This window comes from Toxorhynchites rutilus, chromosome 2 (assembly GCF_029784135.1).
Source record: "Toxorhynchites rutilus septentrionalis strain SRP chromosome 2, ASM2978413v1, whole genome shotgun sequence".
Taxonomy (NCBI): domain Eukaryota; kingdom Metazoa; phylum Arthropoda; class Insecta; order Diptera; family Culicidae; genus Toxorhynchites; species Toxorhynchites rutilus.
In genome coordinates this window covers 93,033,929-93,048,645 of record NC_073745.1, presented here as the reverse complement: position 1 = coordinate 93,048,645, position 14,717 = coordinate 93,033,929, and the positions used below count along the sequence as shown (strand labels likewise).

The 14,717-nt window shown below is 38.8% G+C and overlaps 4 protein-coding genes across 5 annotated transcripts in view; 3 read left to right on the top strand and 1 right to left on the bottom strand.

Annotated features, from left to right (window-relative positions):
- LOC129765458 (protein stum) overlaps positions 1-14,717 on the bottom strand; it is a 142,242-nt gene that overhangs the window by 1,914 nt on the left and 125,611 nt on the right. For both annotated transcript variants that reach the window (XM_055765804.1, XM_055765805.1), the window contains exons 5-8: positions 5,077-5,413; positions 4,770-5,002; positions 4,597-4,711; positions 4,438-4,536 (exon numbers count right to left, since the gene is read on the bottom strand). In XM_055765804.1, coding sequence (XP_055621779.1) covers positions 4,438-4,536; positions 4,597-4,711; positions 4,770-5,002; positions 5,077-5,413 — 784 coding nt within the window. The remainder of the gene's footprint in view (positions 1-4,437; positions 4,537-4,596; positions 4,712-4,769; positions 5,003-5,076; positions 5,414-14,717) is intronic.
- On the top strand, positions 8,425-9,733 carry LOC129771663 (serine-arginine protein 55-like). The gene is made up of 2 exons (XM_055775545.1): positions 8,425-9,154; positions 9,356-9,733. Exons 1-2 carry the CDS (start codon positions 8,498-8,500, stop codon positions 9,731-9,733), a joined length of 1,035 nt encoding a protein of 344 aa, XP_055631520.1. The 5' UTR covers positions 8,425-8,497.
- On the top strand, positions 10,940-12,242 carry LOC129771656 (serine/arginine-rich splicing factor 5-like). The gene has a single exon (XM_055775527.1). It carries the CDS (start codon positions 11,007-11,009, stop codon positions 12,240-12,242), a length of 1,236 nt encoding a protein of 411 aa, XP_055631502.1. The 5' UTR covers positions 10,940-11,006.
- LOC129771655 (serine/arginine-rich splicing factor 5-like) overlaps positions 13,436-14,717 on the top strand; it is a 1,309-nt gene continuing 27 nt past the window's right edge. Inside the window, exon 1 of the mRNA XM_055775525.1 lies at positions 13,436-14,717. This exon is cut by the window's right edge and continues 27 nt beyond it. Within this exon, the coding sequence (XP_055631500.1) occupies positions 13,509-14,717 (1,209 nt within the window). The 5' untranslated portion in view covers positions 13,436-13,508.

Sequence of the window (14,717 nt, the reverse complement as noted above, 5' to 3'; positions counted from 1 at the left end):
TTAGATGAATTGATGTTACTTGTGTATTTGTGGATGTTCAATGAAGCGGGCGTTACGCCATCAGTCATTGAACAACTTAAATGAATTCGTTCTGTTGAAAAAACGAACAACGGTTAAATTATTAGAATATTTTTGACACAAAAATAATAAAATCGCAATTAAAAATAGGGAATTGGGGTCAAAATTTAAGGTTATATGTATGGTATGAAGTCAAATTTTTGAAAAAAAATATCCAGATCTTTTTTTCTGCATAGAGCCAACCTATTCGGTATTAAATGTATGGTTATCGGTATCCTACCGGTATCGGTACCAAGTATTTTGAGTATAATTTAGTTCGGTAACAAACACCGTGACACGAGATTTTTATATATATAGATGAGATATATATTTATATATATATATATATATATATATATATATATGTATATATATATATATATATATATATATATATATATATATATATATATATATATATATATATATATATATATATATATATATATATATATATATATATATGTATATATATATATATATATATATATATATATATATATTTATATATATATTATATGAGATCGAAATATACACAAAGATACACAGATACGATTGAAAATAGGGAACAGGGGGAAAAAGGGAGAAAACTTGGGGAAGACGAAACGAACAACAGAGCGGTGAGAGCTAGATGGATTAATCTGTGTATCGTATGACGATTCGACACGGCCAGGACAATGTTATTCTACGATATATTGGGCTGTGCCAGCAACTGTTGGTCGATGTTTTCCTACGCGATTCCTACGACACAATAAACAGGAGCGACGTGAGGAAGAATACATTCACTCGCGATACGCTATCATGAGCAACGCCAACACAACGCTTCCACTATTGCCACGCCAAAAGGCAATGCATTGTCATGACATAACAGGCAGAACACACTTATTTGTCAGCTGATTCATTCCAGGCGTCAGTGGGACGAATTATGAAGCTTGCTCCTCGTGGAGAGGTTCATAGCTTTCAAGATTTTGCAGGGTTTGCGAAAAAGTCCGGGAGCACAGGTATGTGAAGTGAAACCTTCAGATTTTATCGAGTGTTCAATTCAAATCAAAAATCAGATTTGAATAACCTCAAAAATAGGTCAAAGATGCTTAATACAAAACAAATTATCTTCTCAAAAGCCTCTTTTGAAACGAATTATCCCTATGACTACATTTGAGGTTTTAAAACACTTGAATTGTTTACGAAGAATCAGCTGAAGGAAGTTTCAAATCCTTGGCATGGCATTCAAAAATCATGGAAAGGTTTTCCGGAGGAAATACGTAGCTACTGAAGTATTTTCGACTAGCAAACTGTTGTTAAAACTCTAGTTAATTCAGGTGAAACATTGTACGCTAAATTTATTGAAACTGTGAAGTTATACTTTATGAGATACAAATGTGCAACAAAGAATTCGTGCTAGTTGCAAATCGGAAGGAGTAGATGTATACACAGATGGAAAACGAATTTTTAGAGGGTAAATCTAACGGATTATAGAGCAATTCCACCCCAAATGGCAGTGGGAGGTTCCAAAATCATTATTTTCATTTTCAGATGACCAATTTTATATACGAGTGATATTTTATAAAGGCATATCTTGAATCGTTGACCTTTCTTTGTTAAAATAATAACTCGGAATCGAGACGTCTGCTTAAAATATGATGTACGGCAAAGTTGTTGGAAAATTGGAAAATGGAGCATTTTTGAGTAAGATTTTTAAAATTGTATTTAAAATATTTGGGTAATTCCCATAATCCAAATAGGTAATAATTTCCCAACAATTTCGTTTTTCATGTGGCAATAACTTGTTCTGTTTGAAACTTCGAAAATTTCTTTCAACTTCTAGAAGTTAAAAGTGTTGCCTACCGTAGTTTGAGCCTCTTCTTCAGTCACCAATAAGTTCCCTGAATTCACAAAAAATCTTCTTTGACAAAAAAGTTATAAAAATCAATTCGCTTATTATTATGTCGGATATTACTTTAGAATGCACCAAAAATTTTCAAATTACTAAAACTTGATTTAAAAAAAACGATGGATAGTTTTGTAAAAACAGGTGAAGATTATTGAATGATGATTCATTATTGCTCTCTCGAGAGCAATACGCAAGAATTTTTTCTTACAAAATCAAAATCTCAAAGTCAAAATCTCTGTAAAACGACTCAACACCAGGAAAAAATGTGCTTCCAATTTTCGTTGATTTCAAAACCTTTGAGGATTAAACAATCACAATGTATACATCAAACAAATCTTGGAATATTTCCGATTCGATTGGTGTGCAAATCATTAAAATTCATTTGTAGCAAAAGTAGTTAGCAACGTTAACTTTATTTCTTGAATTCGTGACCTGTTCTCTGATTTGGCACTCTTACTGAAAGTCGTAGTTCTACATTAAAAAAATTATACAGGTGTGGAAACCATGAAAGTTATGGTAGTTGTCAAACAGATCTTCGATCTGGAACTAATTTAATTTGTTACTAATTTAATGATGAAACTTCCAAAAATCATAATATTCTTCACAACGTCACTTCATCCTCTAAACATTCCATCGTTGTAGAGAACAAAGCAGGTACATCCAAGAATTTTAGATTAATTTGTTTTATACTCGGTTTTATTCACTCGGTGAAATCAAAAGTTTTATACTCGGTTTTATTCACTCGGTGATATCAAAAGTTATTTTTTTTTGGCTTACGTGTCCCGTTTTTATTCATGAACTATTTGATCAGCCTAAGATCGAGTTTAGTCCAGATCGAAAAAGTTCACCACCAATCCGGAATACGTACGGGTGACCTCATTGAATCTATAAATATTTCAAGTGAGTGTAAATGAACTAGTGGAAAATTACCAGCTTTGACATCCTTATTATGAATTTGAGGGTTTCTCTTGTAAAATATGGCCTCGAAACTTGTTTCGGCTATGTCTCCGGAACCTGCGGAATTCGACTCTAAAATAATTCAGGACTTGGGTTCTTTTTTTACACAATAAAAAAAAAAAAAAAAAAATATATATATAAATATATATATATATATATATATATATATATATATATATATATATATATATATATATATATATATATATATATATATATATATATATATATAGATGAAAATATGATTAACCTTTTTCAAACGTCAAATTTTTTTTTCCAATAATTCTCAATTGTTTTCATACAAATATATACGTTTGGCGTATGGATAAGATGATAACGAATGGGAATCAGTAAAAAAAGTGGATTTTGGTCATGTTGGCGCTTACGTCAACCATATTTGGTCAGTACAGGAAAACCTGTTTTTGTGCGGGTTTTTTTGTGCGATTTTTTTTGTGCAGTATATGAAAAGAAGCATATTTGACGAAATTCTCGTTCTTTTTTGTTTTTTCGATGGTTTATTTGCATTTCAGTGCGAAAAAGCATATTTGCGACTAAATTATCCACGTCTTAAATCATTCCCATCCTTCCATGAAATGCTCCAAGTTGCGCATGACTTGTTGCTGTTAGAAACAAGTTTCGACATGCAACTAAAAGCACAACACAGCCACGCACAACCGAAAAGGCAAACTGTCCCATCGAAAAGCAGGGAAACAAAAGGAAATCGAACGGTGAACGGCGTGGATTTGAGCTGTTTTCTTGGGGGAAACTTTTTTATGCGCCCCTATCTACCGCACAGGAAAAGTTTTTTGTGTACCGGACACAATTTTTTAAAGCTACTGGTGAAGTTTTGCACGTTTTTTATGCGATTTTTTTTGTGCAGTGCTATCCCCCGCATAAAAGAAGGTTTGCCTGCAGAGCACTCCACTCTTGTATGTTCATTTTTTATTGAATAACCAAAATGTTCACTTGAAATTATATAATGGCAGAACAACGTTTGCTGGGACAGCTAGTTGTTCAATAAATAAGGATCGCATCGCAAATCCAAAGGCAGTATTGAAAACTTTTTAAAAATCGATACAAAAAATTTGAACAAATTATCCTCATACAGAATTTATTGGAGTTTTCAAAACTGCCTTTCGATTTGCGATGCGATCATTATTTATTGAACAATTAATGATCAAAAACGAAGGGGACATTTTTCATTCAAACAACACTATTTTATGTATTGAAAGTTCCTACAGGAACGTTATTGGAATTAAATGAAGACCAATTGAATTTGCTATTGAATTAATTGGAAAAAAATTGTGTTGGTCTACAAAATCTTTGAAAAAACAGAGAGAAATCGATTTTTTATTTCTTCCCGAAATTTTTGTCCACTACATCTTCACACACCAATATTCCAAAACTAAGTTTAAACTTTAAAATGATGTACATCTCATCTTTATGCGTCATTCTATGTTTCATTTGTAATGTATTATTTGTAATGAAAAAAATCGACAACTACTTTTCCGGCAACCCAACAGTCCACTTACCAAACAAAAATATGCCAGGCAAATTGGAAGCACCGGGATTGCACCACGCATTAAAGAGGAGTGCTCTACCAGAGTCATATCAATTTTCGGTCGTAAGTCCTACAATGGAAATCGAAATTTTACAAATAAATACGAAGAAACATATCGTTTGAAATGTACCTCAGGGGGTATCGTTGGAGCAATACTTTGCTTCTTGCTCAGATTACTTGTTCTCCTGCTGCCATTGTCATTTTTCTTGGGGCAGCACATGATACAACAACTCAAACAGTTGAAACTTTTGGAAAGATTTGTTTCAAATAAGCGGATAATGATACAGGTTCACGAAAAATTACCTCGATTTAACTGGCACCTTTTTCTTCTTTGGCTTTAGCTTGGGCCGCGTTCGCTTGCAACAGAAGCAACACTTGACAGTCTCCATTTCCACCGGTTCCTGCTGCATCTTGAGACGTTGCTGATGCACCTGGGATCTGTTCTTGCGGAATCTACTGCAGCACAGCAATCTGCTCCAACAGGAACGGCATTTAGAGGTCCGCTCCTCCGGTTCGCTGTCGATTGAAGAGCGAGGCTGGTGGACGAGAGGGAATCACGCAAGGTATGAAAAAAAAACATCCTGATCATCTAATTATATCCCAAACTCACCACCAACTCCCGGGACTTGTTCCGCCTGCAGCTGGCGCAGCAGTTGAGTGACTGCCAACAAGATTTCTTCGGTGTGGCCGCCGGTTGTGCCTCAGCGGGGGACGTCTTCGAGCGACGGCAGCTTCGGCAACAGTTTATCCCCTGCCAGCAGGAAGTTTTCTGTTTTTCTTCCGGCTTGCCCTGCTTGGGCGCTTGGTGCTGTTGTTTGTCTTTGTCCTTGCCTTTGCCACAGCACGAGCTACAGCTGAAGCAACGCTTAAACGGAAGGCACGTTTTTCTCCAACAAGGGGCGCAGCAGGCACAACATTTCGATTTTCCAGTCTCGTCGAATTCGTCACTAGATTAGGGGTGAAAAAAGAAAGGCAAAATACAATTAATTTACATTTACGTTCCGGATATCAAAAAATGATAAAGACCAGGAAAGCTGCAAGTCATTGCGCGGGGGGAATCAAGAATGATGTTCTCGGTGGAGACGCATAGTAACTTGTGGGATCGTAGGTAACCGCCCAGCTCCATTACGAAACGTTGCATGTTGGAAAATTTCGCACCAGGGTTTCACTTCCCTAGACTCATGAATGAACTAGGCAGTGTACCGGAGCTGTTAACAATTTGTCTGTCAGTGAAAAGTTGTGTCGCCTAGCGTCCTAGAGGTAGGCACACAATAAATCCCAGGCGTCCTTCACTTCCTGGCCGAGAATGCCAGATTTGCGCGTGATATATTCGTTGTGTACAGTTTCTCACTACGGCTTGTCGCATATTCGTTGTTGGATAGCTTTATAAGGCAGGAGATGGATTTGTTACCGCTGGTGATATACTTTCTTCCTTTTTTTAATGATATTATATCATGCAGCTACACAGCAGGAATGCATTCGACTGGCAATTAAACATAGGCCTGTTTACAACATATAGCAGCGTGACCTTGCAAAAACTTTTGATGTGATAAATAAGTGGTTTGTACCTCTTGGCAAACAGTGCACTAGTTTAGTTGAAAGCATGAAATCTCTCATTTGCCTCGACCCTGTAAAATAAACTCAGTGCTTGCATTAAAAAATTTCATGCATAGATTAGCGACCTGCTTACAATGCTCAAAACGACAGGTTGTAGACCTAAACTTCAAGGAATATCCCAGAGAGTGACAGAAACATTCAACGGTTCCAAAGCGCCACATCCGTGATGGTTTGGGGAGTTATTCGAAAATGCGGGCTTAGGGGCTGCCCACATACCACGTGGACAATTTTCTGGGAGAGGGTGCATAGAGCTGTTACAACAATGTCCACGCTTGTCCACGGTGAGGGGGGAGGGGGTCTTGATAATGTCCACGTGGACATGTTACATAGACATTTAAAAAAAACACATTTTTATTCAACAACTAGTTGACCCGACGAATTTCGTCCAGCCCAAAATTGTTTTTTTTAATATGAATACATTTAAAAATTCACGTTTTCTTACCAAGTGAACGTTTGTGAGTCCAATCGCAGAACTCTCCATTGATTGATTACCCTTTGACCGTTTAAAATTTCCGTTTACTATGAATTTCCTAATACTTCTACCAAAACTCGTCATTATAATATCAAATTATAATGAGACTAAATTCTCGTTCAAGATTCTTTAATTACTTGCCAATAACATGTTTCTCCGTAACGTGGAATACATGTTTGATACATAAAACATAATAAAATAAAGACATCTCAAATCAGGCGATTCCTCCCTCGAGTTTGATATTTGAGTGATGAAAGAGTGTTTAATCGTAATAGAAACATTTCTTGCCCCTGAAACCTCCACATTCTAAATTTGGCTCCATTAGCTTGATTAGTTCTCGAGTTATGCACCAATTTGTGTTTTACTTGTATTACATAATTGACGACGAGAAATGTTGAAATTCTTACCATAAGAGGACAATGTTTCATTAAGGCTTCGGTTGCTCGAGTAATACGATTTCACTAAAAATACACGTTCTTGTAAATTGTACATCTTGACACTAAAAACCATCCGATCAGACTGAACGAGTAGCCGAATATTATCGTTTTTTTGCGTGAGCGTTTAATCTGAAAAATCCTGTATATACAGGCATTTCAGGCCGAACCGATATAGTGGTTCTCAGAATTTCGTGAAAAGTGGTAGTTTTGTTTCCAATCGCAAAATATTAGATCCGTATTTTTTTAGTTCTTCGTCAAGGTGACCATTTCGATTTTAGGTCCGAAAAATCAGTTTTCCGATTTTTTTCCCAAAAATGACTTCTTTCAAAAATTGATAACTATTGAACCATTTGACTGATTCAGATGATCAACATATCGAACTAAAGCCAATAGTCTGCAAAAAATACTACACTTGGGAAAAATTAGAATTTGTTTTTCGTAATTATTGATTGTGTTTGTTTTTGTAGTTTACATGGTCTTGGGACCAGGGGCGCTATATATTTTTATATTTTTTCTTCAATAGAATAGTGCTTCCCGGTCGAATATCCATTTTTTTTGTGTATTTCTGAAGTATGTGCGTTCATTTTCATTTGGGTTTCTTCTAATCATGCATTCTGGCAGGACGCAGACGCCACCAAAGTATGTTAGAATAATGTAATATTTTTAATACGTGCAATTTCAAGTATTCCGTTTGGGATGGAGGAAATATGAGTTTTCCACAGCATTTGGGAATTTATGGACTCAAGTGTAACTTTTGAAAAGGGCGTATCGATTTTAGTAAGAGAAATCTTTGATGATTTACATCTTGGGAACTATGAGTCGTATCGAAATGGTGTCTTAGAAAGAGTTATAGAGTGAAGCCGTGAAGGCTGCAGAAGAAGATTGATAAACAGCTTTTTTGTTTTAAATCACATCAGGATTCATAATTTGTGTCTAAAAATTATGATTAACATACAAAAATTCCTAGTTTCGAAAAATCATTACAATTCGATGTTCTACAAAGTTCGTCAAAAATAGTTTTACCATCTTGGACTGAGATTTCTTAAATTTTCTACATGACTTCTATTTTATTGAACTTGACAGTGAATATGATACAATACAATACATTAATATTGATTAAACAAATTAAATAAACGTATCTGAATAACTATTTGAAACTATTAAAAAAATCTTTTTTACATGAAACCAAAGATAACTGTTGCGCTTCATGTAAATTTACATTTACATAAATCAAAGATAATAGGAGAAACCACTCAAATAATTTACCCCGGCCAGCATAACATATGAACAGTCAATGGGACAGGTAGTCGACGATGTCACGTATATGGGTACGCATCTGTACATATTCTACCCACATTCGGTAGATATATGAGCATTATTCATCATATAAAAACCTTGAACCGTGAACAGTTTCATCAGACAGAATCGAATCCCTAAATTGGTCAAGCCAGTTAATTTTGTAAACAGTTGACAAATTAGCAATCGAAAAAACAACACAAGTAACGATGGTTGGTTCACGAGTGTATGTTGGTGGTTTGGCACGGGATGCCCGAGAACGAGACTTGGAAAAGTTCTTCAAAGGTTACGGAAGGCTATGTGACGTTATGATTAAGAACGGATTTGGCTTCGTGGAATTCGAGGATCATCGAGATGCGGACGATTCTGTTTATGAGCTGAACGGTAAAGATCTTTTGGGCGGAAGAGTGACTGTGGAGCACGCTAAAGGAAAGCCTCGCCGAGGTGAGGGACGTAGAGGCGGAGGCCGCTCTGAAGATCACCGAAGCGGAACCCGGTACGGACCACCGCGAAGATCGAAGTATCGTCTGATTGTAGAGAATCTTTCGTCGAAAGTTAGCTGGCAGGATTTGAAGGACTACCTGCGCAGGGCAGGAGAGGTCATCTATGCCGATGCCCACCGGCCAAGAAGAAATGAAGGTGTAGTCGAGTTTGAATCGAGGAGAGATATGGAGGCAGCAATTGATAAGTTAGATGATACCGACTTGAGCGGTCGACGAATTCGATTGGTAGAGGACTGTGTAGGACAAAGCAAGCGCGGACGTTCTCGATCGTTGGACAGCCGTTCCCGTTCACGATCACCTCGTCGTTCTCGGTCGCGATCTAGTCGCTATTCTCGCAGTCATTCTGATTCGAGGGACAAATCAGTATCCCCGAGAAAACCACGCCATCGTAATGAACGACAGAAACGCTATCGCGACGAGTCCCGTTCTCGCTCTCGATCAACCGAATCCCGTGGGAAGAAAATTTGTTCTCGGTCTCGTTCAAAGTCGGAACGTCGATCCCGCCATCGGTCTGTTTGCAGAGATAATAAATCTCGATCATCAGTGCGACTCCACGAAACGAAGGATAAAAGTCCTACCCCTCGAGCGGAATCTCCGGAAAAACGGTCCCACCGCTCACGCTCTCGATCGAGCAAGCGTGAAGCAGAATCTAGTTCACGCGATCGAAAACAACACAATGGCGATATGCAGCGCTCTCGTTCACGTTCCAAATCTGAGCGTCGCTCCAAAAGTCGATCCAAATCAAAGGACAACAAATGTGTCTCCCACTCGGACTCTTACTCGAGTTTTTGCTCCCAATCTTCACACTCTAACTCAGGCTCCAGAACACGGTCCGTATCCCGCGATTACAACGATCGGTCTTTTTCGCAGGATAGGCGCTCAGCTAGCCCCGAAGCAGAGGATCAAAGCGCAGTTGATACGGAAGTTCAAAGTACTACATGATTGCGACGAAAAAAAATAATAAATTGAGGGAAAAATTAATAAAACATGCGTTTAATTATTTCTGAAACTTATTGGCGGTTTTAAGTAGGGTATTTGATGTTGGTTTGTCCAGTCGAGAATATGATCTTGGTTTGTCCACGGTTTCAAATGCTCTAGTTTAGCGCACTTGTGTCAAATCAGGTATTCAAATGTTTCCAAACGTATAAATAAAATTGTCTTTTTTATGATTGATATTTTAACGGACTCGCATGTTTTAAAGGGTTTTGAACCCACCTTCTATCGGTATCCATGCGCACCTCATTTGAGCTCACTTTTAATCAACCACCAGTATTTCTGAAGTATGTGCGTTCATTTTCATTTGGGTTTCTTCTAATCATGCATTCTGGCAGGACGCAGACGCCACCAAAGTATGTTAGAATAATGTAATATTTTTAATACGTGCAATTTCAAGTATTCCGTTTGGGATGGAGGAAATATGAGTTTTCCACAGCATTTGGGAATTTATGGACTCAAGTGTAACTTTTGAAAAGGGCGTATCGATTTTAGTAAGAGAAATCTTTGATGATTTATATCTTGGGAACTATGAGACGTACCGGAATGGTGTCTTAGAAAGAGTTATAGAGTGAAGCCGTGAAGGCTGCAGAAGAAGATTGATAAACAGCTTTTTTGTTTTAAATCACATCAGGATTCATAATTTGTGTCTAAAAATTATGATTAACATACAAAAATTCCTAGTTTCGAAAAATCATTACAATTCGATGTTCTACAAAGTTCGTCAAAAATAGTTTTACCATCTTGGACTGAGATTTTTTAAATTTTCTACATGACTTCTATTTTATTGAACTTGACAGTGAATATGATACAATACAATACATTAATATTGATTAAACAAATTAAATAAACGTATCTGAATAACTATTTGAAACTATTAAAAAAATCTTTTTTACATGAAACCAAAGATAACTGTAGCGCTTCGTGTAAATTTACATTTACATAAATCAAAGATAATAGGAAAAACCACTCAAATAATTTACCCCGGCCAGCATAACATATGAACAGTCAATGGGACAGGTAGTCGACGATGTCACGTATATGGGTACGCATCTGTACATATTCTACCCACATTCGGTAGATATATGAGCATTATTCATCATATAAAAACCTTGAACCGTGAACAGTTTCATCAGACAGAATCGAATCCCTAAATTGGTCAAGCCAGTTAATTTTGTAAACAGTTGACAAATTAGCAATCGAAAAAACAACACAAGTAACGATGGTTGGTTCACGAGTGTATGTTGGTGGTTTGGCACGGGATGCCCGAGAACGAGACTTGGAAAAGTTCTTCAAAGGTTACGGAAGGCTATGTGACGTTATGATTAAGAACGGATTTGGCTTCGTGGAATTCGAGGATCATCGAGATGCGGACGATGCTGTTTATGAGCTGAACGGTAAAGATCTTTTGGGCGGAAGAGTGACTGTTGAGCACGCTAAAGGAAAGCCTCGCCGAGGTGAGGGACGTAGAGGTGGAGGCCGCTCTGAAGATCACCGAAGCGGAACCCGGTACGGACCACCGCGAAGATCGAAGTATCGTCTGACTGTAGAGAATCTTTCGTCGAAAGTTAGCTGGCAGGATTTGAAGGACTACCTGCGCAGGGCAGGAGAGGTCATCTATGCCGATGCCCACCGGCCAAGAAGAAATGAAGGTGTAGTCGAGTTTGAATCGAGGAGAGATATGGAGGCAGCAATTGATAAGTTAGATGATACCGACTTGAGCGGTCGACGAATTCGATTGGTAGAGGACTGTGTAGGACAAAGCAAGCGCGGACGTTCTCGATCGTTGGACAGCCGTTCCCGTTCACGATCACCTCGTCGTTCTCGGTCGCGATCTAGTCGCTATTCTCGCAGTCATTCTGATTCGAGGGACAAATCAGTATCCCCGAGAAAACCACGCCATCGTAATGAACGACAGAAACGCTATCGCGACGAGTCCCGTTCTCGCTCTCGATCAACCGAATCCCGTGGGAAGAAAATTTGTTCTCGGTCTCGTTCAAAGTCGGAACGTCGATCCCGCCATCGGTCTGTTTGCAGAGATAATAAATCTCGATCATCAGTGCGACTCCACGAAACGAAGGATAAAAGTCCTACCCCTCGAGCGGAATCTCCGGAAAAACGGTCCCACCGCTCACGCTCTCGATCGAGCAAGCGTGAAGCAGAATCTAGTTCACGCGATCGAAAACAACACAATGGCGATATGCAGCGCTCTCGTTCACGTTCCAAATCTGAGCGTCGCTCCAAAAGTCGATCCAAATCAAAGGACAACAAATGTGTCTCCCACTCGGACTCTTACTCGAGTTTTTGCTCCCAATCTTCACACTCTAACTCAGGCTCCAGAACACGGTCCGTATCCCGCGATTACAACGATCGGTCTTTTTCGCAGGATAGGCGCTCAGCTAGCCCCGAAGCAGAGGATCAAAGCGCAGTTGATACGGAAGTTCAAAGTACTACATGATTGCGACGAAAAAAAAAAATAAATTGAGTGAAAAATTAATAAAACATGCGTTTAATTATTTCTGAAACTTATTGGCGGTAAGGGTATTTGATGTTGGTTTGTCCAGTCGAGAATATGATCTTGGTTTGTCCACGGTTTCAAATGCTCTAGTTTAGCGCACTTGTGTCAAATCAGGTATTCAAATGTTTCCAAACGTATAAATAAAATTGTCTTTTTTATGATTGATATTTTAACGGACTCGCATGTTTAAAGGGTTTTGAACCCACCTTCTATCGGTATTCATGCGCACCTCATTTGAGCTCACTTTTAATCAACCACCAGTATTTCTGAAGTATGTGCGTTCATTTTCATTTGGGTTTCTTCTAATCATGCATTCTGGCAGGACGCAGACGCCACCAAAGTATGTTAGAATAATGTAATATTTTTAATACGTGCAATTTCAAGTATTCCGTTTGGGATGGAGGAAATATGAGTTTTCCACAGCATTTGGGAATTTATGGACTCAAGTGTAACTTTTGAAAAGGGCGTATCGATTTTAGTAAGAGAAATCTTTGATGATTTATATCTTGGGAACTATGAGTCGTATCGAAATGGTGTCTTAGAAAGAGTTATAGAGTGAAGCCGTGAAGGCTGCAGAAGAAGATTGATAAACAGCTTTTTTGTTTTAAATCACATCAGGATTCATAATTTGTGTCTAAAAATTATGATTAACATACAAAAATTCCTAGTTTCGAAAAATCATTACAATTCGATGTTCTACAAAGTTCGTCAAAAATAGTTTTACCATCTTGGACTGAGATTTCTTAAATTTTCTACATGACTTCTATTTTATTGAACTTGACAGTGAATATGATACAATACAATACATTAATATTGATTAAACAAATTAAATAAACGTATCTGAATAACTATTTGAAACTATTAAAAAAATCTTTTTTACATGAAACCAAAGATAACTGTTGCGCTTCATGTAAATTTACATTTACATAAATCAAAGATAATAGGAGAAACCACTCAAATAATTTACCCCGGCCAGCATAACATATGAACAGTCAATGGGACAGGTAGTCGACGATGTCACGTATATGGGTACGCATCTGTACATATTCTACCCACATTCGGTAGATATATGAGCATTATTCATCATATAAAAACCTTGAACCGTGAACAGTTTCATCAGACAGAATCGAATCCCTAAATTGGTCAAGCCAGTTAATTTTGTAAACAGTTGACAAATTAGCAATCGAAAAAACAACACAAGTAACGATGGTTGGTTCACGAGTGTATGTTGGTGGTTTGGCACGGGATGCCCGAGAACGAGACTTGGAAAAGTTCTTCAAAGGTTACGGAAGGCTATGTGACGTTATGATTAAGAACGGATTTGGCTTCGTGGAATTCGAGGATCATCGAGATGCGGACGATTCTGTTTATGAGCTGAACGGTAAAGATCTTTTGGGCGGAAGAGTGACTGTGGAGCACGCTAAAGGAAAGCCTCGCCGAGGTGAGGGACGTAGAGGCGGAGGCCGCTCTGAAGATCACCGAAGCGGAACCCGGTACGGACCACCGCGAAGATCGAAGTATCGTCTGACTGTAGAGAATCTTTCGTCGAAAGTTAGCTGGCAGGATTTGAAGGACTACCTGCGCAGGGCAGGAGAGGTCATCTATGCCGATGCCCACCGGCCAAGAAGAAATGAAGGTGTAGTCGAGTTTGAATCGAGGAGAGATATGGAGGCAGCAATTGATAAGTTAGATGATACCGACTTGAGCGGTCGACGAATTCGATTGGTAGAGGACTGTGTAGGACAAAGCAAGCGCGGACGTTCTCGATCGTTGGACAGCCGTTCCCGTTCACGATCACCTCGTCGTTCTCGGTCGCGATCTAGTCGCTATTCTCGCAGTCATTCTGATTCGAGGGACAAATCAGTATCCCCGAGAAAACCACGCCATCGTAATGAACGACAGAAACGCTATCGCGACGAGTCCCGTTCTCGCTCTCGATCAACCGAATCCCGTGGGAAGAAAATTTGTTCTCGGTCTCGTTCAAAGTCGGAACGTCGATCCCGCCATCGGTCTGTTTGCAGAGATAATAAATCTCGATCATCAGTGCGACTCCACGAAACGAAGGATAAAAGTCCTACCCCTCGAGCGGAATCTCCGGAAAAACGGTCCCACCGCTCACGCTCTCGATCGAGCAAGCGTGAAGCAGAATCTAGTTCACGCGATCGAAAACAACACAATGGCGATATGCAGCGCTCTCGTTCACGTTCCAAATCTGAGCGTCGCTCCAAAAGTCGATCCAAATCAAAGGACAACAAATGTGTCTCCCACTCGGACTCTTACTCGAGTTTTTGCTCCCAATCTTCACACTCTAACTCAGGCTCCAGAACACGGTCCGTATCCCGCGATTACAACGATCGGTCTTTTTCGCAGGATAGGCGCTCAGCTAGCCCCGAAGCAGAGGATCAAAGCGCAGTT

Bases quoted from the DNA above. Each gene is read 5' to 3' on its own strand.
- LOC129771663 (XM_055775545.1), top strand. From the start codon at position 8,498: ATGGTTGGTTCACGAGTGTATGTTGGTGGTTTGGCACGGGATGCCCGA. The intron at 9,155-9,355 runs GTATCCCCGAGA...CACGAAACGAAG, and splicing joins CTGATTCGAGGGACAAATCA to GATAAAAGTCCTACCCCTCG.
- LOC129771656 (XM_055775527.1), top strand. From the start codon at position 11,007: ATGGTTGGTTCACGAGTGTATGTTGGTGGTTTGGCACGGGATGCCCGA.